The sequence below is a fragment of the Schistocerca serialis genome, chromosome 3 (assembly GCF_023864345.2).
Source record: "Schistocerca serialis cubense isolate TAMUIC-IGC-003099 chromosome 3, iqSchSeri2.2, whole genome shotgun sequence".
Taxonomy (NCBI): domain Eukaryota; kingdom Metazoa; phylum Arthropoda; class Insecta; order Orthoptera; family Acrididae; genus Schistocerca; species Schistocerca serialis.
Window position 1 is genome coordinate 809,806,145 of NC_064640.1, and position 23,051 is coordinate 809,829,195.

Below are 23,051 nucleotides of genomic sequence, written 5' to 3' on the forward strand. Positions count from 1 at the left end.
ATTTTTCCCTGCCACCTCTTGGTGAGTAGATTTTTTTATCCATCCAAAAAAAGTGGTGTGCATCACCAAAGAAGTGGTGTGGATCATCAAAAGAATTGAATTTTGTTTGATGACTTTGATGGCAAAAGCACAGAAACTCAGACTTGTTGAAAGTATACTGAACATCATCTTCCTATACATGATGGTACTGGTACCCTCTTAAGGGCACAAATTTGATAGTTTGTTGGGTGTGTGTGTGGGGGGGGGGGGGGGGGGGGAATACTGGGTGTATGGAGTATTTTTAATATTTTGGAAGACAAATAGCACCTTGTAAGAAGCCACAAAAAAGTTCCGGTTTATACCCAGCTAAGGACCATGTAACAGTGACTTTTAAATCATTTTCTTGAAAGAAAAACACCTGACTGCACTATATTTTTTCCTTTTCCCTGAAAGCTGGAGAAGCCCCCCCCCCCCCCCCCTTGCTCACCACACCTGCCACACCCCCAGATATGGGCACCCTTGTACCGTCTGCCACAGACACACTGAATAGTGGATTCTGATGTGCAGGTGTATTTAAAGAAAGCAAGACACCATTAGAGCTTGGAAAATTATAAGAAAGTTACTGAATAAGTTATGAGGTGCATAATGAAGTGGAAGTATGTTAAATATGCTGTATGTATAAGATATAGTGTGCAGCTATGAATAATGAGCAGTGTACTTACTGCTGCAGAGTGAAATATTCATACAGGATTTTGGAATTTAGTGTAAGGCTTCAACATAGTAATTACCCTGTTTTCTTGTACATAAAGATATATCTTGATAGTGTGATCATGGTAAAATGTGAAATTTTGATATTAATTCTCTTTTTAAGAAATACTGTATGAGACATTGTGTGTTGTCAGAGTCCAAAGTGTTAAACTGATGTCCAGAAAATTAGATGGGACTTACCTCATTTTTCTCAAATGATCTTCAAATAATGATGTTGTATTCATGAAATGCATCTCTTCAGTTAGCTGATAACCAGTGAGCCATTCATTGAATAACACAGAGATGGGTTATATGCACAACTTACTCTCAGTAGCCTTAGAGAAAAAATTTACTTGTGACACATCTGATACACAGTTAAAAATAATTAGAAAATGTATGTAGCAGAACAAATAGTTTCACATCTCTTTTTAGTTTTTGGCACCATAATGTATTACAAACTTAGTTCCAAACAGGTACAGTCCTTTAATATTTTCCAAAATTGTATCTCCTCCACAGAAACAAGTTTTAAGTGTAGCTTTAGTTTATGTTCATGCCAACCCATTGGAAAGTTTAACTGTATATAATAATAGAACAAGATATACAGAATTTTTATGGTAAAATGTATATGAAAACACATTTTCTTTTTAAAAATTAGAAGAAATAGAATTTGTTTGATATTGAAGATGTATGTAGATGTGGAGTGCATTTGATGTACTGTACCAAAGATTATGAGTTTTATCTTGATTTTTTAAATCAGGGGTTCTTTCTTTTTCTTTGGATTGTTTGAAACAGTTCATAATATTTTACTTAAATAATGAACACAAGTATTATATCTTAGTAAGAGCATTGCTTCATGTCTGTCCTTGGGTATCATTTCAGAAATGAGGACATAAATTGAAAGGTTGAGTGTCTTATATACATATAAAATCTAGGACACAAGCTGAATGGAAGAAGAAGCCACAGGTCTTCTGCCTATATGGAACCATTCCCAAAATCTTCTTCTTAGTTGCTTGTCCTGTGAACAGACAATGCTTAGTGTGCAAAACGATTTACCAACTTGGAATACTATGAATGTAAGGTAAATTAAAGTATTATAAATTAAAATTAATAATAAACATTAACATTCTTTTTATGCATTTGATTAACTTAGACCACATACAGTGATTTACAATCACAGATCAACAATATAACTCAGTGGTTCCCAACCTTTCTTAGACCATTACTCCTGAGTGCAATCAGACATTAGCTAGTACCACCTCCCCCCACTCCCCCTCCCACCATCTGTTGCCATCCCCTCCCCACATCATCATTAACCTTATAGAATGAAAGACTTATCTTGGAATACTTTTATTTTTAAAATGATGAAAGATGAATGATATTTAGTTTGTGTGTGTGTGTGTGTGTGTGTGTGTGTGTTCTAGAACGAATGATGAAGGAATTTATGGTGCATCAAAAGTGCTACCCACAACTCCTTCTCAGAAAGAGAGCTAATTATCCACAGCAAGGTTACACACTCGTTACGAAACATGCTTCCCCTGTATTACTCCTCTCCATTGCGGCACTTGCTTGACCTGCACATTGAGTCCCCATTTAAAATCAAGCAAGTTCAGATGTGTGCATTATACTTACTGTTCATAAATCATTTCATTGCTACACTCTCTACTTCTGAACTGGCAGAAACTGGATAACTTCAGGCTGTTAATGCTTTGTGTCTAACAACTCTAATAACAATCTGTGTACAACAATATAGTAGCCCTTATGTAGTTACTGCTGCATTGTGCTGTCAATTAACTCATTTATCTGTTTCAAAGCAAGTAACAGAGCAATATCTAGATTCCTGCAGTTACCATCTACAACTTGGAGTAGGCATTTTCTTGAGATATTTAGCATTTGTTACATATGTGTCTCACTTTTGTCATAAGCGATGTATGAGACAAAGCACAACATATGTGTGCTGTGGATGAACTTTGTGAGGAATCTGTTACCTCCACCGCATTAATGCTACTAATTGAGAAAAAGTAATTATTGATAACTTATATAATCAGTAATAGTCTTACAAAATTGTGATGATAGTAATGATCTTTTGAAAATAATTTAGTTTCAAGATTGAAATGGAATCGAATTGTTTAGCTTTTACACAATTAAATACTGCTTAGAAAACAAATACAAAATATCAATTCATTACTAGTAGAAAGGTGTGATATGCAGAGTGCAATGCTGTTGGATATGTAAAAACATGATGTCTTGTGTCTGTCACATATCTTTTGCTTTCTAACATATCAACAAAGTATCTCATTACATCAGTTTTGATCTCAAGTGCACGAGATAGAAAAGACCTCTCTAAATTAGTGTAAGCAGTGAAGTCAAGAAGAAAATAGGAGCTTTTTAATGTTGTGATACAGAAGAATACTGATTATTAGATGGGCAGATCACAGAACGAATAGGGAAATGCTGAGCAGAAACGTGAAGAAAAGGAATCTGTGGCATAACTTGACTAAAAGAGGGGATCAGTTGACAGGCACATTCTGTGACATCAAGAAATCATCAGTTTAGTTAAGATTTCAGAGGGAGACCAAGAGACAAGTACAGTAACCAGATTAAAATGGATGTAGGTTGCAGTAGTAATTCAGATATGAAGAGACTTTGACAGGGTAGAGTAGCATGGAGTGCTGCATCAAAGCTGTCTTCAGATTGAAGACCAAAACAATATATATGATTGAGTGAGTGAGTGAGTGTGTGTGTGTTTTCTACTTACTTGTTTAGTAAATTACATATAAATGATATTTCATTATTATGTAGTGAGTGTCTGTTGATTCACAGAAATAATACATGTTTTCAGTATTTTTGTGGACACAGACATAAACATTTACACAATTATTACATTACATGTCTTACTTAATCATGTGGCTCACAACCTGATTCAAGCTCTTGTAGTTCATTCCAATGAAAAAATTGCAGAAGCAAAGAAAATCCATAGTGTGTGTTTTCCAATTCCAGCTCTTATCATTAAGAAAGTACAGAGACATCAAAAATTCTGTTTTAGGTGTTATATGATCATTATGTTTAAGGTTATTTATGGAGCCTCATCATACATAGATTGGAAATGAATGCATTATGTTTTATCTAAGAGGAGAAACGTTTAATACTGATGGAAGGTCTCAATAATTTTTCTGTTAATTCATTTTCCACCAAGCTGCCTGTATCTCCTGATATGCACTGTTGGATTTATGCCTCACTGTTTAAGACATCTCACACAAAATATATTTGCTACGTTCAGAAGTAAAGCCTGGCTGTAGGCTCTGAAACTGTTTCTCTTATGTTTACAGTGTTGAGATAAGAAGTGACATAACATTTTTTTTTGCAGAGTAAATTCCATAAGCAGTTAGTTGTAATTATTCATCAATATGATTCTGTTTCATTTGTTTCCTTTGACTAAGATGACTGATGTGAGACTGGGTATTATCTTTTGATGCCCGTAGATCATGGGATATGAAATGTGCCTCATTTGCCTACACAACTGACATGACAGATGAGATAGTTATGTGAATATTCACTGTGTATTGAGAGATTCAACACTTTGAGTAAACTATCCACAAAGTTATTGATTGAGAAAATATGCAATTCTTTTATTTCATAAGGACATAAAAGACCACTTAATTCTTCAGTTCTGAATGCACTGTTTAGTGACATGTACTGCCCAAGATCAAAGATCCTCTAATAAAAATTATAAAAAAAGTAAACAGATTGATAGTATGGTTTTAAGATTCTCTCTAGTCTACTATAACCTGCTATGATGATGGGACTGTCTAGTATCATTTGTATGATATTAGTTAAATATGAAGTACAACATTAGTATCTTTAATGAAACAAAGTTTATGCTGTGTCAACACAGAATCTTGTCTCTTCAAATATATCAAAAGTACCACACTGAGTGATATTTTATAATTTACATTTTTTCATCATGCAATGTAGTACTGATGATTTTTGTTTTATGGGGATTAGACCAAGGTCTAAGGCATATTTGTCTGACTAACATTTTGCCTTCCAATGCTGCAGACACTACCAGAAGTTATGACAACTCAGAAAGCACTTATCCGAATTCTATAGTTTCTCTGGCAAAATCACTTATGAAATCAAATTATAATGTTAATGGAAACTCTTAGATTGAGTATGAACAGAGATGCAAAGGGGTGATCATCATTCTTCTTGAAGATGAAGTAGAGAATGACAGATACACACAAAGAAACTGGTGATGAGTCTTTTGGCTTTTTAAATCCCACCCCTTTCTGCTCACATGCTTACTTTTGGTGTTATATGACTGGAAGAACTGATTGTGAAAGCTGAGGAGTTTAGGATGCATAGAGCAGAAATGAAGGGACAACTCAGAGAGGAAAATGAAGGCAGTTCTTCATGTGGTAAATTGAATGTAAATGAGAACATAGAAGAAATGAAACAAGCTGAAAAACATTGAGCAAATGAATAAGAAAGTAAGTGCAAGGAGAATTACGCTGGAGTGAGAGGATAGCAAGAGTATGGTGCATAGTTAGAAAAGGAAAGGAAGGAAAAAATAAAGGAGGCTAGGAGAATAGTGGAAAGTGTGCAGCAGGAAGAGGAGTGTAGGAATTGTCAGATCTATATCAACATCTACATAAATATTCTGCAAGTCAACATATGGTCCATGGAAGAGGGTACCTTGTATCAGAGCTTATCCATTCCCTATCCGGTTCCAGTTGCAAATGGAGTGAGAGAAAAATGACTGTCTATATGCTTCCATACTTGCTCTGATTTCTCTTATCATTGTTAAAGTCAGGGAGATTGGTTAGCTGCAGACTGTATGGAGGTACCATAAGAGCAATTTTCACCTGCTGTTGTGGGGTTGATTCATATGGCATGAGTCATGAACAAGCTGTTGAAATGACCAGTGCATTTATGATCAGAAAGCTCTGAAGTTGGTTATCTGACAAGGGAATGGTCCAGTTTGACATGTTAGGACCTACCCTGCAATTTTTCACACAGGCTGAATTCATGGAAATAAATGCACTGCCAAAATTTTAGTTGCTACAGTGGACTACGCATATCTTTTTTTTAATGTTAAAGTTACTCATTTTTTGCCACACGAAGAACTTACTTATAGCAGCAGTTTGTAAAGCGCTTTCTGCCTAGCATGCAAGTCAGCAAATAAGCAGATACTGTCATGACAAGAGGAAGTAGCACCACATAGTGCTAAGTCCCAAGGGCAGACACGAGAATTTTAAGCACTTTAACCACAACAGAAATGTCTGAAGGAATTAATTTTTTGAATAACTAGCAGTTCATATCAACAGATAAACTGTTGCAGATGTAATTCTTACACAAGTGACTAGCAGAGGAAAGAAAGTCAAGGCACTGTATCATGTTACATTACAGATTACTTCCATCAGTCGGGACTTTAATTTGTTGACATTAAATATTTTATAACAATTCTTGTACCACCATTCTTATGATAATTTTTAATAATGTATATTTTGCTGGTAATGAAAGAGTTCCTTGCTTATTCCCCGTAGTCATCACAAAAATGTCTACTGCATTTTCCTTACACCAGGCACACCTGATAAAAGAAAAATTAATGCATTCAGGCACCTCACAATAATTACCAGCTTTATATAGACATAATTGGAATGGAGTAAGAAATAGTTGTGGTCATTGTTCTGCATACTGAGCAGCATATCAGGCATACTTGAACAAATTTGTAAACTGTGGTGGTGCAAACTGACATTGTGGAAAGGACTGAAGTTTAATAATACTACCTGAAATGACAAAGAGCTAATTGAAATTATAATGTCCAACAATTTCCTAAGAAATGTTTTAGACTATTGGAAAGTCTTTTTTATTAGGAGGATGAATCACACATAGCATTAGTTCCAGATGGAATCCAAATTATATTAACAGCCTTTTCATCATCCTCCTAGAGACAGAGGTATTGTTACATCCAGGCCAAGAGTGCAGCAACAGTAGTGATTTATATTCTGCAAATAATAGGAAGACATTTTGGATGTAACATTAAAAATCATTCTCTCCCATTTTTCTAGATTTTGCTACACCAGTTACAATATTTTTGTAAGTAAATAGTCCTTTTTTTAATTTTTGGTCATAATTTGCCCTAATGTTCTTGAAGACAGATATAAAGCTGTGGAAACAGTAATCCACTGATACTTAGGACTGGTATCATTGTTATGTACATGTCACAACATTCATCAACTGTACAAATGACTCTGTCTTTTTTTGCTCCAAATGATGAAGTGCAGTTTACGTGAAAACTGTCTGATTAGCTTTATATGCAGCATTTTATAGTATAACAAGAAGCTTTGTCTTCATGTGAGCTATGAATTTCTCTATAGTATTACCTATTGATGACATCTCCTCTACACATTTACTTGAGGTAAACTTCGTAATTTTGTGACTTCCTTTTCCATATGATTTCCTGAATCTGTTTAACCAGGTCAAAAAAGTCTGGAAACCAGTAATGTTCATCTCACTTGCAAATCGGAGTGACCAGTTTTGTGTAACTCCCTTAGTAACTGTGCACTGACTCTCACAAGCACTTCCAATTCTTTCAAATAATTTTTCCTTCACACTTTTGTGAGTTTCATTTTGCCCATTGTTTCATACTTTGTGTAAATTTTTCATCCATTTATACAATTCATGTTCAGTTTTTATGAAATAAAACTGGCTTTGCACACTGCTTATAAATTAAGTGTTTACCCCCTTCTTTGTTTAACTAAAAAATTTATAGCCTTTTCTTTTTCACTGAAAGCTATTACTGTACATGTGTTCTGTGGACTTGGAAGGTACCGGTACTCTATTTTTGTTCTGGACTTTAATTAGCACAAAAATCATTATTCAAACCACAATTCACAGAAGCAATCAAGCTGCTTCATTTTTCCTCTAATTTTACCACAATTCCTGACAAAATGTCAACATCATTTGGATGAATATCCAAGAAATTAACTAATAAATAAAATATGTGTAGGTCTTCAGGAGAAGTAGGGGATTTCTACTGCATATCACATTCTTCATATTTCAACTTTGCCAGGTTGAAAATGTTAACTGGATTCCACATTATTCTGGAACCTGCACAAAGACAGATGCTATTAGCAAGCATATGTGAAGGAATCACAAAGAAAATTAATTCAGTTTTATCTCCATTGTTAACACCTGGTGATGACACAAAGACAACAGTTAATTATTATGGATATTAAATGAGTTGCAAATTTTAGTGACTAGTAACTGTGAATCCTTGTATAAGAGAAAGTATTAATGGAAGATGAAGTTCACATTACATATTATAATTGTGTTTTACCATGTTACCTGTTTACTGATATGGCATCAACCAGTGATATGTGCCCACAGTGTTACACGTGCGCTGCCTGCTGTAGCAGTGGAACAATTTGACATCATGTTTCTTTCAGTGTATTCTTTCTGTATAATACATTTTAGGGCAGTGTTAAACATGTCGAATTGGGTAGTTCCCATGTGAGTCAACTCTGGCCTGCAGTTTGTGAATGGAAGTTCACGGTACGGACTAGCTGATTTCTGGCCAAGCTGACAAAGAATGCTATACTATGGTTTTAGTGCATGGGAAAAAGTCATACACATGTACCATACATGGTGTTATGACTCTGGAAGATTGAGGCTGGAAGTAAAGTAAGGATGGCCCATGGTGTTACACAGATAGTGTGAAAGGTTGATTACCGTTTTGGAGAATGTAGTAAGGATCTTGGGAAGGATGTTCATCATTTCACAAAATACCAAAAGCACATCAAGTATCTGGCATAGGATATGGCTGAACTCTCCTGCAGGGTGCTACTGCATGATAAAAACACTCTTTTGTGGTTGGTTAGAAGTAACACAAGGGGTATAAGGAACATACTACTAAGTCTGTAGATGAGGGAATTAGTGTTTGGAAGGAATAGCAGCTGTCAAAGTGAGTCTTTTGTTGATAGTAGGTAGGTTTAATGTAGACAGTATCTTAGGATGGGTGTAGGCCAGAAGTGAGCAAATGGTTTATTGAGCAGATAAAGCCTGGCGAAATGTATTTGTGGCAAGGCACTGTGGTTTTGAAGAAATGAGGAGAATTTATCTTCCTATTTGAGTCAGGTATTAAACCTGCCAGCAATGTGTGTTAACCAGTTGAGTGGTTCAAGATTTCGTTTGGTTAGGAAGAGATATTTGATAAATGTATTCACTTATGAGGTTGCAATATGGAAGCCTATTGGGCATACCAATTTTCATAAAGCACAGTGATTCACTTGCAACAGAATACTCTTTTTTTAACAGCATACAGATATTTTTAAGAGAAGGAAGAAAGATTAGTATTAAAGTCTTAAAGTGGATTGAACAGAGATGTATTACTAACACAGTTGGAAAAGTACATGGGAATAATATGACTACAACCTATCAAAGTGACTTCATAAAATCATGGAAAATCTAAAACACATTGGGGAAATGAAGACTTATTTTGAACACTATTGGATATGAATCTAGTGCCATTAACACTGTTTCACCTTGTTTGATTAAACTGATTTCCTGCCGGCTCACAAGCCAGTTTATGGAAAAATGTTGCAAACAGGAAAATGGGAAAACAATGTGTGTGCAATTGTCAGGTATGCGTTGGAAAACAATTTCCATAAAAATAGACTGTTAGCTTTCAGACCATTTCCAAGAATGAAAGAGTACTGAGAAAACTGAAACCAGATAGCTTTTGTGTAAATGCAGGGAAACACAAAGGCTAACTAATACAAGTAGAATGATTTAAATAACCAGTAAACTAAAGAGGCAGTAGTATAACATCTCAAAGAAGGACCTGAAACATTTTGCTCTATGGAGGAGCATATAGAAAAACTGTTGCTCATGTTTAGAAGAATAGTTGACCAAGCACTAGAAAGATATGTATCAATAGAACAGTTCACCATTGGATGGACCAACCATTGTATACAGTCTCTGTGAAGTAACTTCTAAAGAAACAGCAACTACTGCAGAATAAAAGTAAAACAAATCATAAAGCTATAGGTGGACAGATGATAAGTGAAAAACATTTAATTGTCACAAGGGCAATGTTTGAAGCCTGTAATGGCTGCACTATGTGATCAAAAGTATCCAGACACCCCAAAAACATATGTTTTTCCCATTAGGTGCATTTTGCTGCCACCTACTGCCATGTATTCCATATCAGCAACCTCAGTAGTCATTAGACATCGTGAGAGAGCAGAATGGGGTGCTCTGTGGAACTCATGGACTTTGAACATGATCGGGTGATTGGGTGTCACTTGTGTCATATGTCTGTACGTGAGAATTCCACACTCCTAAACATCCCTAGGACCACTGTTTCCAATGTGATAGTGAAGTGGAAATGTGAAGGGACACATACAGCACAAAAGCATGCATGCTGACCTCGTCTGTTGACTGACAGAGACTGCCGACAGTTGAAGAGGGTCGTAATGTGTAATAGGCATACATCTATCCAGACCATCACACAGATATTCTAAATAGCATCAGGGTCCACTGCAAATACTATGACAGTTAGGCAGGAGGTCATAAATCTTGGATTTTGTGGTCAAGCAGCTGCTCATAAGTCACACAATACACTGGTAAATGCCAGACGATGCCTCGCCTGGTGTAAACGTTGGATGACTGAACAGCGGAAAAATGTGTGGAGCGACGAACCATGGTACACAATGTGGCAATCCAATGGCAGGGTGTGTGTATGGTGAATGTCCAGTGAACATCATCTGCCAGCATGTGTAGTGCCAACAGTAAAATTTGGAGGCAGTGATGTTATAGTGTGGTCGTGTTTTTCATGAAGGGGGCTTTCACCCCTTGTTGTTTTGCATGCCACTATCACAGCATGGGCCTACATTGATGTTTTAAGCACCTTCTTGCTTCCCACTGTTGAAGAGCAATTTGGGGATGGTGAATGCATCTTTCAACACGATTGAGCACCTGTTCATAATGCACGACCTGTGGCAGAGTGGTTACATGACAATAACATTCATGTAATGGACTGGCATGCAGAGAGTCCTGACCTGAATCCTATAGGACACCTTTGGGATGTTTTGGAATGCTGACTTCATGCCAGGTCTCACCGACCAACATCAATACCTCTCCTCAGTGCAGCGCTCCATGAAGAATGGGCTGCCATTCCCCAAGAAACCTTCCAGCACCTGGCTGAATATATGCCTGTGAGAGTGGAAGCTGTCATCAAGGCTAAGTGTGGGCCAACACGACACTGAATTCCAGCATTACGAATGGAGGGTGCCACAAAATTGTAAGTCATTTTCAGCCAAGTGTCCGGATACTCTTCAGTCTGGAATCGCGCGACCGCTATGGTCGCAGGTTCGAATCCTGCCTCGGGGGATGGATGTGTGTGATGACCTTAGGTTAGTTAGGTTTAAGTAGTTCTAAATCCAGGGGACTGATGACCTCAGATGTTAAGTCCCATAGTGCTCAGAGCCATTTGAACCATTTTTGTACGGATCCTTTTGATCACAAACTGCATCGTAAGACCTCTCACAAACCCAAAGAAATTGTGGTCACCTGTAAAGGCTGTCAGTGAAACCCAAGTTAGTGCCCATACACTTGTGGAGGACATTGGAACTGAAACTGGGATATCAAAGTCACAGCCGAAATGCTGGACTGTGTTTTCAAATGTGAATCTTCAGGTTTTGGCGGCGCAAAGACTGTTCCATTAAGTTTCGGGTGTGCAGCTGCATGCGCAGTCATGCGGTACATGAGTATAAAGGGACGAAGCGAGCACTGGAGCGGCAGTCTTGCGGCTCACTCTGAAGATGGCTGAACATTATACAGCCGAAATATTAGAAGAAGAAGGAGATTTCTTGCGGCAGCACACCCGAAACTTAATGGAACTGTGTTTTCAAATGTCCTTTAAAATAATGATCAAGAGTAATTCCATAGTTTAATTCTTGCAATACAGTAAAGATAACTGAAATAGATATTAGTGTCACAAGTGTTGAGAAACTGCTGAAATAATGAAAACTGAAGAAGGGCACAATGTCTGATGAAATCACAGTAAAATGCTATACAAAATTTGCAGCTCTTTTAACCACAGTATATCATAGATCTCTGAAACAATGAATTGTTCCTGGTGGCTGGAGGAAAGTAAAGGTGGTTCATCTACTAGAATGGTAGCAGAAATGAGACACAAAACTACTGTTCAACATCACTGACATCCATATTTTGTATAATCCTGGAACATATTATGAGTTCAAACATAACGTATCTTGAACAAAATGAGTTCCACTATGTAAACTAGCATGGATTCCAAAACTATCGGATATGTGAAACATAACTTGTGGTTTTCTCATGTGACATGCTGAAAGGCAGGGATCAAGTCAGCCAGGTGAATGGAGTATTTTTTTTTTTATTTTTGAAAATCATTTGACTCAGTAACACATCATAACTTTTTAATAAAGTTCAGTTGTATTGGGTATAAAAAATGTGACTGGATTGAGGATTTCTTGGTACAGATGCAGCATGTTAACTTGGATGGAGAGCCATTGATAGTTGTAGAAATAACTGCAGCCATGTCCCAGGGAAGTATGTTGAAACGATTGCAGTTCATGTTGTATATCAGTGACCTGACAGACAATGCTCATAATAATCTGAGATATTTAAGAATATAAATAAATATATGAAGAACATCATGATTTACCACCAAGAGCAGCTGATAAAATTGCTTTATTGAGCAACCAGTTTAAATAAAACATTTACAGCATCATACTAGGCAATATAAATTTGATGGCACCACATTATGAAATCCATGTATTCATCACTATTGTGAAATGGACATATAAATTCGAACATAAATCATAAAAGTGACCCTGATTTCAACAAGGTGTTGTTCATGCAAGATGAAGCTCAACCCCAATGAAGCAGGAGAGTGTTTAATGTCTTGGAGGATTACTTTGTGGACCACATTCTGGCTCTGGGGTACCCAGAGGCCACTGGTATGAACCTTGATTGGCCGACATATTCTCCAGATCTGAACACATGTGACTCCTCTTTGTGGGACTATATTAAAAACAAAATGTACAGCAATAACTCCAGAACCATTGTTGAGCTGAAAACAGCCATTCAACAGGTCATCGATGGCATCGACGTTTCGACACTTCAACAGATCATGCAGAATTTCACTATTCATCTGTGCATCATCGCCAATGATGGCAGGCATATCAAACATGTCATAACCTAAATCCCAGAATCTGTAGTGACGTTTATATGTTGAATAAAGTGTGTGCACATCGTAGTTTGTGTAACTAATTTATGTTTTTTTTCATATAGTTCAATAAATTAGTTCAATAATTGTCGCCCTGTATGTATAATGAAGCACCATAAAAAAAAATCTGCAGAAGTATTCAGTCAGATCTTGATAAGATTTCAAACTGGTGTGAAAATTGATAACTTGTATAAATCTTCAGAGATGTAGAGTTAGGCACAATAAACAAAAATATAGAGTTCTATGACTACAATATCAGTTATTTACAGCTGGAATCAGTCAAGTCGTACAAGTACGTAGGCATACCAATTTCTGGATATATGAACTGGGGTGATCACATACACTCAATCATACATAAATCAGGTGACAGACCTTGGGTCTATGCCAGGATGTTGAAAGAATGCAACCAGTCTACAAAGATTATTGCTAGTATGTATGAGATCCATACAAAATAGGGAATGTAGATCATATACAACAAAGTGCAGTATGAATAGTCACAGGTTTGTCTGAACAATGGGTTAGTGTCATGGAAATGCCAAAGAACTTTAACTGGCACATACATGAAGATAAACAGTATCTATTATCAGAAACCCTACTTTCAAAATTTCAAGAACCAGTTATTTAGTGAGGAAATTAGTAATATACTACAGCTACTATGTATCACTCCTATAAGAACCATGAAGACAAGATTACCCTAATTGCAATGTGCATGGAGGCATTTAAGAAGTTATTTTTCCCACCCTTGATATACAGATAAAACAAAAAGATAATGTAGTATGTGGTACGATGTGAAATATACTGTGCCAAGCACTTCACAATGGTCTGTAGAATATGGATGTAGATGTAAAAGTATAAATAGTTTTACTTCTGAACAGTGCACAACAATGATAATTCAGTGTTTTAGTTTAGTGTGTTGAATTTGGTATAGAGGAATATTGCAGTTTACAGTGTACAACAATTATGGAAATTCCTGGATGGAACAAAACATAAAATTAGGGAAAGGCGACCACTCACCTATAGCCCATCAATGCATGAAGCTCAGAAACTTAATAGGAGACAGCATTCGCACTAGCTTTTGGGCACTATCTCTTTTTTAGCAGTAGCACACACATTCACACACACAACCACACAAACCATACAGGCACCCAAACAGTGGCCATGGGAGTGTGTGTTTAAGTGTCTGTGTGGTTGTGTGTGTGAATGTGTGTACTATTGATTGAAAAATTGTTAGTGCTCAAAATCTAGTGTGAACGCTGTTTCCTGTTATGCGCTACTGTGCTTCACACATTGATCTGCTATAGGTAATTGACTCCCTTTCTCTTATTTTAAGATTACAGTGTTCTCTATTCTAACAAATACTTTCATATAATCAGTCTTATTTTCAAAACCTCAATCAATAACTGCTGGAAAATTTCCACTCAGATGAATATGGGATCAGTTGTCCATAAACAACAAATTAACATGACCTCTAGCATTTCATATTTCTAGAATATGTAGAGTTGCACCAGATGTATGAAATATGAATGAACAATCATGAGGAAATTTGCATTTAGTACTAAGTACTATAGTAATTTGATGAACAGTTTCTTGTACTCAAATATTTCTGGAATACCTCAAGTTACACATTTGCAAATAATGTTAAAATGTTAAATCACTTAAATAAACAACTAAAAGTTTCTAATTAATTACTTCAGAGGATATGAACAACCAGAATATTTATAATGGTCTGAAAATAAGTGCCACTCAGTATCCACTAAAATTATTTGAACTACCTGTACCACTGGTAATTAAACCTTTATGTAAATGTAATGGGTTTTATAAAAGCCGTAGTGGATCAAAATTGTTTCAAATCAAAAGGGGGAAATAACAAAAGAGCTACTACTAGTCTTAAATCACATATTTGCAATGTAGCACATATATTATAAAACAGATAATGAATACTAATTCAATGAATGGAACACAGAAGGGATAATGGGCGCATTCTGTAAAGTATATGTGGGAAAATGAAACATGGTGACCTGCAGCTCTTGCCTTTACTATATAGGCTAGCTTTGTATTGACATGTATAGTGAGTGACTCATCTATTATTCCATCTGTGTTTTCTTACTATGAGAATGAAAATGATAAATGTAGACCAAAGTACTCAAAATTAGTCAAAAATCAAATAAATTTGAAAAATGCTTCTGCTTCCAAGGATTTAGCAAAGACAGTCATGTGCAAAAACATGAAACAGATGCTACATTTGATAAACAGGTGTTCCTTCATCCTTCAAGAAAAACAAAGAGGATATACGAAATGAGACTGTCCAGGAATTTAGTATGAACAATGGACCTGACCAAACTTGACTGGCTTGAGTTCCTCAATGATACAGTTAGCTGTACCGAAGGTGTAACCACAATGGAAGGGTATCTGTGGAGAGGTCAGATTAACTCATGGTTGCTGAAGAGGGAGAGCACTCTTTTAGTAGTTGCAGGGGCAAAAGTTTGGATGTTTATCTTATTTGGTCTTTAAATGTTAATCAACATGGCCTTGCTGTGCTAGTACTGTGATTAGCTGAAAGCAACAGAAAACTAGAGCCATTACTTTTCCTGATGGCATGTAGCTCTTCTGTGTGGTTAAACAATGATGGCATCCTGTTGGGTAAAATATTTTGAAAGTAAAATAGACATTCATTTGGATCTCTGGGCGAGGACTCCTGAAGAGGGTATGGTCATCAAGAAAAACAAAACTGGCATTCTATACGCCAGAGAGTAAAATGTTATATCCCGTAATAAGGTAAAGAAATAAGAGAATTTAAAAAGTGAAACGGATAGGTTGAATTGAGTTATAGTGGGAATTAGTGAAATGTGTTGTCAGAATGAACGAGACTTATGGTCATGTGAGTACAGGTTATAAAAACAAAATCAAATTTGGATAATGTAGGAATAGTTCTAATAACGAATAAGAAAACAGGACTGTGGCTAAGCTTCTATGAACAGCATAGTGAATACATTAAATTAGGCAAGATACACATAAAGCCAACACCCACCATAGTAGTACAAGTTCATATGCCAACTAGCAGCACAGACCATAAAAAGACTGAAAGAATGTACGGCGAGAAAAAAAATTCAGATAATTAACAGAGAGGAAAATTCAATTGTAATGAGGGACTGGATTTAGATAGTAGGATAAAGAAGAAAAGGAAAAATAATAGGAGGCTATGAACCCTGGGAAAGGAATAAAAAAGAGACCTGTCAGGTAGAATTCCACACAGAGCATAACATTATCACTGCTGAAACAGGGTTTAAGAATCATGTATGAAGGTTGTATACATGGATGAAATATGGAGATGCTGGAAGAGTTCTGATTATGTACTGGTAAGGCAGAGATTTTAAAACCAGATTTTAAACTGAGAGACATTTTCTGGAGCAGATGTGGCGTCTGAGCTAAATTTATTGATTATGAATTGTAAGTTAAAAATGGTAGGTAATAAAGGAGAAGGGACCTGAATAAATGGAAAGAACAAGAGACTGATGACAGTTTCAGAGGAAGCATTAGGCACTATTTGACCAGAAAATGGGAAGTGGATATGGTGGAAGCAAATGGGTAATTTTGAGATACGAAATAGTGAAGGTAACAGAGGATGAAATAAATGAAAAGATGAGGCCAAATGGAAATCATTTGATAACACAGGAAATACTGAATTTAACTGACAAAAGAGAAAACAAAAATGAAACAAATAAAACAGACAAATTGGAATACAAACATCTAAAAAATGAGATTGACAGAAAGTGCAAAATGGCTAAGCAGGAATGGCTAGACGACAAATGCAAGGCTGTAGAAGCATGTATAACTAGGGGAAAAATAGATACTACCTATAGGAAGGTTAAAGAGACTTTTGGAGAAAAGAGCAACAACTGTATGAATATCGAGAGCTCAGATGGAAACCAGTATTAAGCAAAGAAAGGAAAGTGGAAAGGTGGAAGAAATACATGGTTTTTAAAAAAACTATTTCATATTTTGACATGTGGTAGTATGGTTCCAAACAAGACAAAAATGTCCAATAAACATATACCCAAAAATGCATACCTTAAGAGTTATGACCACTTGTCCAACTTCACTACTGTGAAACACATCTCTTCTAGTGCAAGTTCTTTGCTATTACGAATGACCTACACAATTTAGTAACCAAATGAGGACACGTTCCTCTGTTATTCTCAATTGATACAGTATGTAGTAAACATCTGTTAGTGTTGTTCAACTGTAAACTGTATTCAAGGTTCTGGCTAAGTGCAGCACATACATTAATTCTAATGGAAGCGTTTTGTGTTTTGACATAATAGGGCTTCCATTATGCTGTTAAGTGCAAAGACAAAACTGCAATGCAAAAACATTTCACAAAGTCTGACTTTCAGCTTATGGACTTAAACCAATAAAATATTATGTCACAGCAATCAACAAGATGAAGTTGTCCATGAATATGTAAGAGACCTACCAGTGTTTCTGGCTAAAATAAACTATTATGGGTGCTTCATTGCAAACCTAGCTGACCTCTCTTACCCACTGAATCAGATATGACACCAGGATGCACATTTTGCATGGTCACCTTGCTGTCAGGTTATATTAAGTGGGCACTGCGCTTGACAACATACGGCCATTGTCAGCCCCCGTCAGTAATGACTAATGCATCCCCCCACAATATAAGCATGGCCCTGTCCCAGAAATACCTTGACAGCATAGAACTTAATCCACCTCCCAGCAACACTGCTCTCAAATATAAAAAGATGCCCTTCTTATCATCTATGCAGTCCACAAATTTAAATTATTCTCTTATGGACAGAAATTTCATTTCATCTATGGCCACTAACCATTATTCACCATCTCTGGACCTAAACATTGCTTGCCAGACCAGATAGCCCATCACCACCAACACTGCTGTACTTGTCTAATTTTCACTAATCTATCCATTGTTTGGCAGTGATGTTATGTGCTAATGTTGACACACACTCCCGATTCCCCACGGAACCTGACCCAGCTTTTGATCAACACAAACAAGTGTGATTCAGACCTGGATTTGGCCATTTCAGCTGATCACTTAACATCACATGTCTCTACAGCTGCACCTGATGTTATGCCACCTCAATCATTTTGTGCAACATGGGTAGCTGGATAAACACCATAGCCCAAATTAATGCCCCTACTGGTCATGGTGAAATCAAACGCAACTAATCAAAGGGGTTCTTTTCTGGATCTCAGACATAGGCCACTGTTGCATTCTGATTCCTTCTTCTACTGGGCACTGAGTGCCGCATACTGCCCATTGGGGCAAATCCTGGATGGGAAGTTCAGTGCAACAACATGTGTTGTGGACCAATATTGACTCTGACATCACTGACCTTGTCCATCAATGTTCTGCTGGTCAGGCCAAACAGTCTCCAACAGTTCTCTCCCTGGCCTGATTCTGTGGAGCCATGGGTGCACATCCACCTGTATTTCAGTGACTTCCTTTCTGTGTTCCACAAATCCTACATCAGTTCTGCCACTACTATCACAGCCTTGGAAAAAATCTTTGTCCTTGAAGGCAACCCATGCACTTTGGTTTCAGGTAGTGGTATGGCATTCACCTCCCATGACTAGAACAGTTTTCAACCCATAATGGCATTCAACAATTTAATACCCTATCCTTTCCCCTTGGCTCCAATAGTCCCTTTGTCCACACCATCAGGACCCAGCTATAAAAGTACATGATATACAACATTGCAACTAACACCATAGGTAGTTTTCTAGCAGCTTGAGGACCACTCTGATTGAAGGCCACAGACTGTCTGAGTGTCTTCATGGCTGCCCTCACAACACTCTTTTGGAGATGTTGTGCTAGTTACCAGTGCATGTCACCACTGACACAGGTGCTTTGATATGGCCCTATGAGTTTGAACATTACCCAGCCTGGATCTGTGAGACAATGTCTCCCCACCATGGGGAGACATTGTACACAGTAGCCTCTGGCCACAGCCTTCTGTGATGCCAAAACCAACTTTATCTCTGCCATCATGGTTAACAGCCATCTGCTTCTCCATCCGGGTGGATCCTCCAGTCCCATGGCAGCTCGTGCAACTTCCATTGAGTCTCATCCTGTCATGGCCTTCCACTACAATGTCCATGGGCATCCCTGTGCTGACCCTTCCTGGTGGTGGCTCTGGTAATCACTTCTGGGATAGGAGGGGGTAGAGAGGGGTGTAGTGGTGCCATCTGATATCACTATGGACACCTATTAGCATGACATAAGTGTCAATCACTATGGCACCAATACCCAAACAGCACTTGTCACCAGGAGTGCCTTCTCATGATGCCACAGCTGCCAGAATCCTGCTAATAAACCAGCCCAGGGCTGGTCTGAGGCAATGTTGATACAGTGGAAGTGTGTACCAATTGATCTATTGGTTTTGCTCTCATTATGGACTTGGTTTATGGATGTTTACTCTTCAGATTATGTTAGTAACTAGGTGGATTCTGACATTGCATGTACTGGTCTCTGGTTGGATTCTTTACTTAAAGATGGCATGCACTACTCCAGGGAGCATTCAGTAACATATCTCAGTTATGTGAGTAAACTGGAGTGAGATTACATTAGTTTTGAGTGTAGATTACCTTTACAAAAGTGGGAATGTGTCTTTTAAATAAATAAAGATCTGAAAAACACTTTTAATAACCACGATTGCATTCAATAATATTTATTCTTGATGACCAGTTTCAACAGTCAAGACTGTCATGTTCTAATCTTCTAAAAACTGTTGTTGTTATACATCCTCTTCCAAGTGGTGGACAAAAATATGGAAACATCAAAAACACAACAAATTACCATACCTAATATGATGTAGGAAAATCATTGGCATTCAAACCAGCTTCCAGTCATATTGGAAAGGATAAAGACAGACCTTGTATGATTTTCAAGGAAATGTTATCCATTCTTCCTATTCCAGGGCATATCCCAATTTTGCAGATCACAAGATGACAGTCTTAACTGTTGAAACTGATCATCTGTAATGAATAGTATTGCATGCAATCTTGGCTATTAAATGTTTCTTCAAAGCAAATATAGAGCACTCCTTTGCATCTTTAATTATAAGATTAGTGTAAGAGGTGGCAACTAAGATTTTGTAGAAGATGTAGTATGAAAAAAAATGTTATATACATGAAGGAAACAGTAGACCCTAATTGTCACATCATTTTCAGCAAGAAATCTTAATGTGGTCTACACATCTTCTAAGATTGGATGGTCAGTCTTGCTCTTAGCACAGTTTGGCAATTAATTTCAGGGGGTGGCTGACTGACAGTAATACTCACAAAAAGATCATGTAATAGTTACAGTGTATAACAAGATTATTTTAATAGGTGGATCTGTATTTGATAGGATAGTATGCTTGCATCAACTTTGCTGTTAGCATATTGTGCGTGAGTATGCACTCAGCCCAGAGAAGGTAACTAAGTGGTGGGCTTTTAAGCAGTGTGAATCACTGAGTTGTGGTCTTTGTTAGAGATCTCAGAGGAAAGGAGAGAGGGCACTGATCAGCACTGTGGGAGTTGTAAATAAGACACCTGTACAGAGTACACTCGACTGATGGGCCCGTTGGTTGAAATGTTGCTGTCTGGCAGAGGTACAATGCAAGCTGCTGTGATCAATTTGGTGTCTGAACTTCTGTTTCTGGTGAACAGCATGTCTGCTCACCAGAAATGGAAGTTCAAACACCAACTTGGCCAGAGCAACTTGTGGTGGGTTCTGACTGCCAAACTGTCACCATTTGATAGACTTATCTGGTGCCCATATGTGTCTGTTGAGGAAGTAAACCTTGTTCTTTAATGTTTGCAGATTTAGTTAAGTTATAACAGTTGGATTAATATGTGCCATGTCACCGGCTTGAGATTTCCAATTAACAAAAGCCATCGTTGACATTTCATCCCTAATTGATGCTGTGCAGGGTTGCACTCACCTTAGCAAGTTTCCATGCCTCAAAGCTGGCCCCACAGCAGTCAGAGGTCCTTAACTGGCATGTTATTAATTGGATGTTTTTCTATTGTAGAAGTTTATACATTGATGGTGAAGTAACATGAATCTTAATGGGAGTCTGTGAATGAGTGGTTTGTGTTTGGGTCCTGTGGTGGTGTGCAATGTACTGGCCATGAAGCAGTGGTTGTGTTGAGTCAGCTCTGGGTCAGCTCCAGAACACTACTGTACAAGTGGTATGCTTAGGAGGATGAAGAAATTAATTCTATTTGTTAATATCAAATTGTTCTAATTTAAGAGTTTCATGATGTCACATGATTGTTTCCCTCACTCTTCTTCTTCTTCCTCCACTGGCACTACATCTCAGGATGGGACTTGGCCTCTTTGATAATGTTCCACCATTCCTCTCTGGACTTCGCAGCAGACCTCCAGTTATGGCAACCAGCATGGGCAGCATCTTCTCCAACCTCATCACTTTGTCTCAGCCTCAGTCATCATCTTGCTCTTCTTCCTCCAGGTTCACTGCAGCAGGCTTTTCTTGCAGAATTTGTCTAATTGAGTTGTATTACATGTCCAACCCATCTCAATCTACACAACTTTATGAACTTGATCACATCATCCTCCTTATAACAGTCATAGAGCTCATTATTCCTTCGCCTTCTCCAACTCGCATTATTCATACACAAGTCTAAAGATTCTCCTCAAAATACTTTTTTTGTGTGAGCTCAGTCTACTTTCACTCTACTTTGTAATTGTTCATGTTTCTGAACCGTACGAAAGTACTGGGTGTATCAGCATTTTATAGAGTTGGCATTTAGTCTCTCATGATAGATGCTTGGAATTAAAATGTAGCAGCATTCCAAAATAACATCGATTAGAAGCACTTATGTGGGCCATAATTTCAGTCAAAGTGCTGCCATTTGCTTCTATTTTTGCAGCCAGATAAGTGAAACATTCCACTCACTCAAAAGTCATTCCATCAAGGATTACTGTTGCCTGTAAAGGTTGATTTGTACCATTATGGATATACTTGGTCTTCCCTTCATTAATTTTCAGGCCCATCTTCTCTGCCCTCAGTTTTAGAGCTTAGAAGGCACTTTGTAGATCTGTTTCCCTCACTCAGATGAGAGAATAGTTCGATCTATGAATGAGTTGAGCTCTTGGTTTTGGAACTGTATCATGCTTGCAACTTGGAAGTAACTGGAGGTATTGTACATAGAGATGATTTTGGATAGCATGGGTATATTTGCAAATGGTCCATGAAGCCACAGTGCCCAAAGTCTAGGTTACTGGTTCTCTCCTTCAAGGACGAATTTATCTGTTAAACTGATTGAGATTGTTATACTACTTTCAAGAAAATTCTGGAGAACTAATTTTGGGGCAATGAGTGACATGCCAAGTGAAAATTAAATTACAGAAGTGTGTTAGTGTTCTCACCTTTAGCACTTCTAATTAAATTTATGTTTGGAACTTCTATTTGGGGCAGAAATTACAATGCTGGTTTTGTTTACTGAATTATTGAAATTTATGAGCCTTATCAGGTGAATTAAGTAAGGGTATTTAACATTTTAATTATTTTACCACTGTTTTGCGGGATTTATAGAATTACTTTACAAAACTGGAGTGGGTTTGTTTAAGTGTTTTTAAGATTTGAAGACGAGTTATTTTATTGGTGAAAATTTTGAGCTGCTTTTCTATACCAGAATCCTGGTTAAAAACAAGCTACTTGTTTGTTTTTTTTTGCTTCAGTCATGCTTCTAGTTTCTTGCACATATTGATGTCATTGACTACTAGATACAGCTAATGGTACAAACAATAAAAAAAGAGATTTTGGAAATATGTATTTGAGCCTTTGTTGGACACAGTTAAATTTACCAGCCATTATAAAACACCCCTCGAATATCAGTTTCAGTCAGTTTTAATCTTACTTTCTCCAGGACTGGCAAAATAGCATCAGCAATACTTCCTGCATCCTTTTTTCCAAACTCATCATAACACACAAACTCTTTTTATGTTGCACAGACAACACCAATATCTTCTTTAACACCTCTTAGTCCAAAACACATCTCCTCC

At 37.3% G+C, this 23,051-nt stretch overlaps 1 protein-coding gene across 1 annotated transcript in view; it reads right to left on the reverse strand.

Annotated features, from left to right (window-relative positions):
• Positions 1 to 1,132: 1,132 nt before the first annotated feature.
• Positions 1,133 to 23,051, reverse strand: part of LOC126470665 (uncharacterized) — a 1,059,339-nt gene continuing 1,037,420 nt past the window's right edge. Inside the window, exon 23 of the mRNA XM_050098659.1 lies at positions 1,133 to 1,741. Within this exon, the coding sequence (XP_049954616.1) occupies positions 1,729 to 1,741 (13 nt within the window). The 3' untranslated portion in view covers positions 1,133 to 1,728. The remainder of the gene's footprint in view (positions 1,742 to 23,051) is intronic.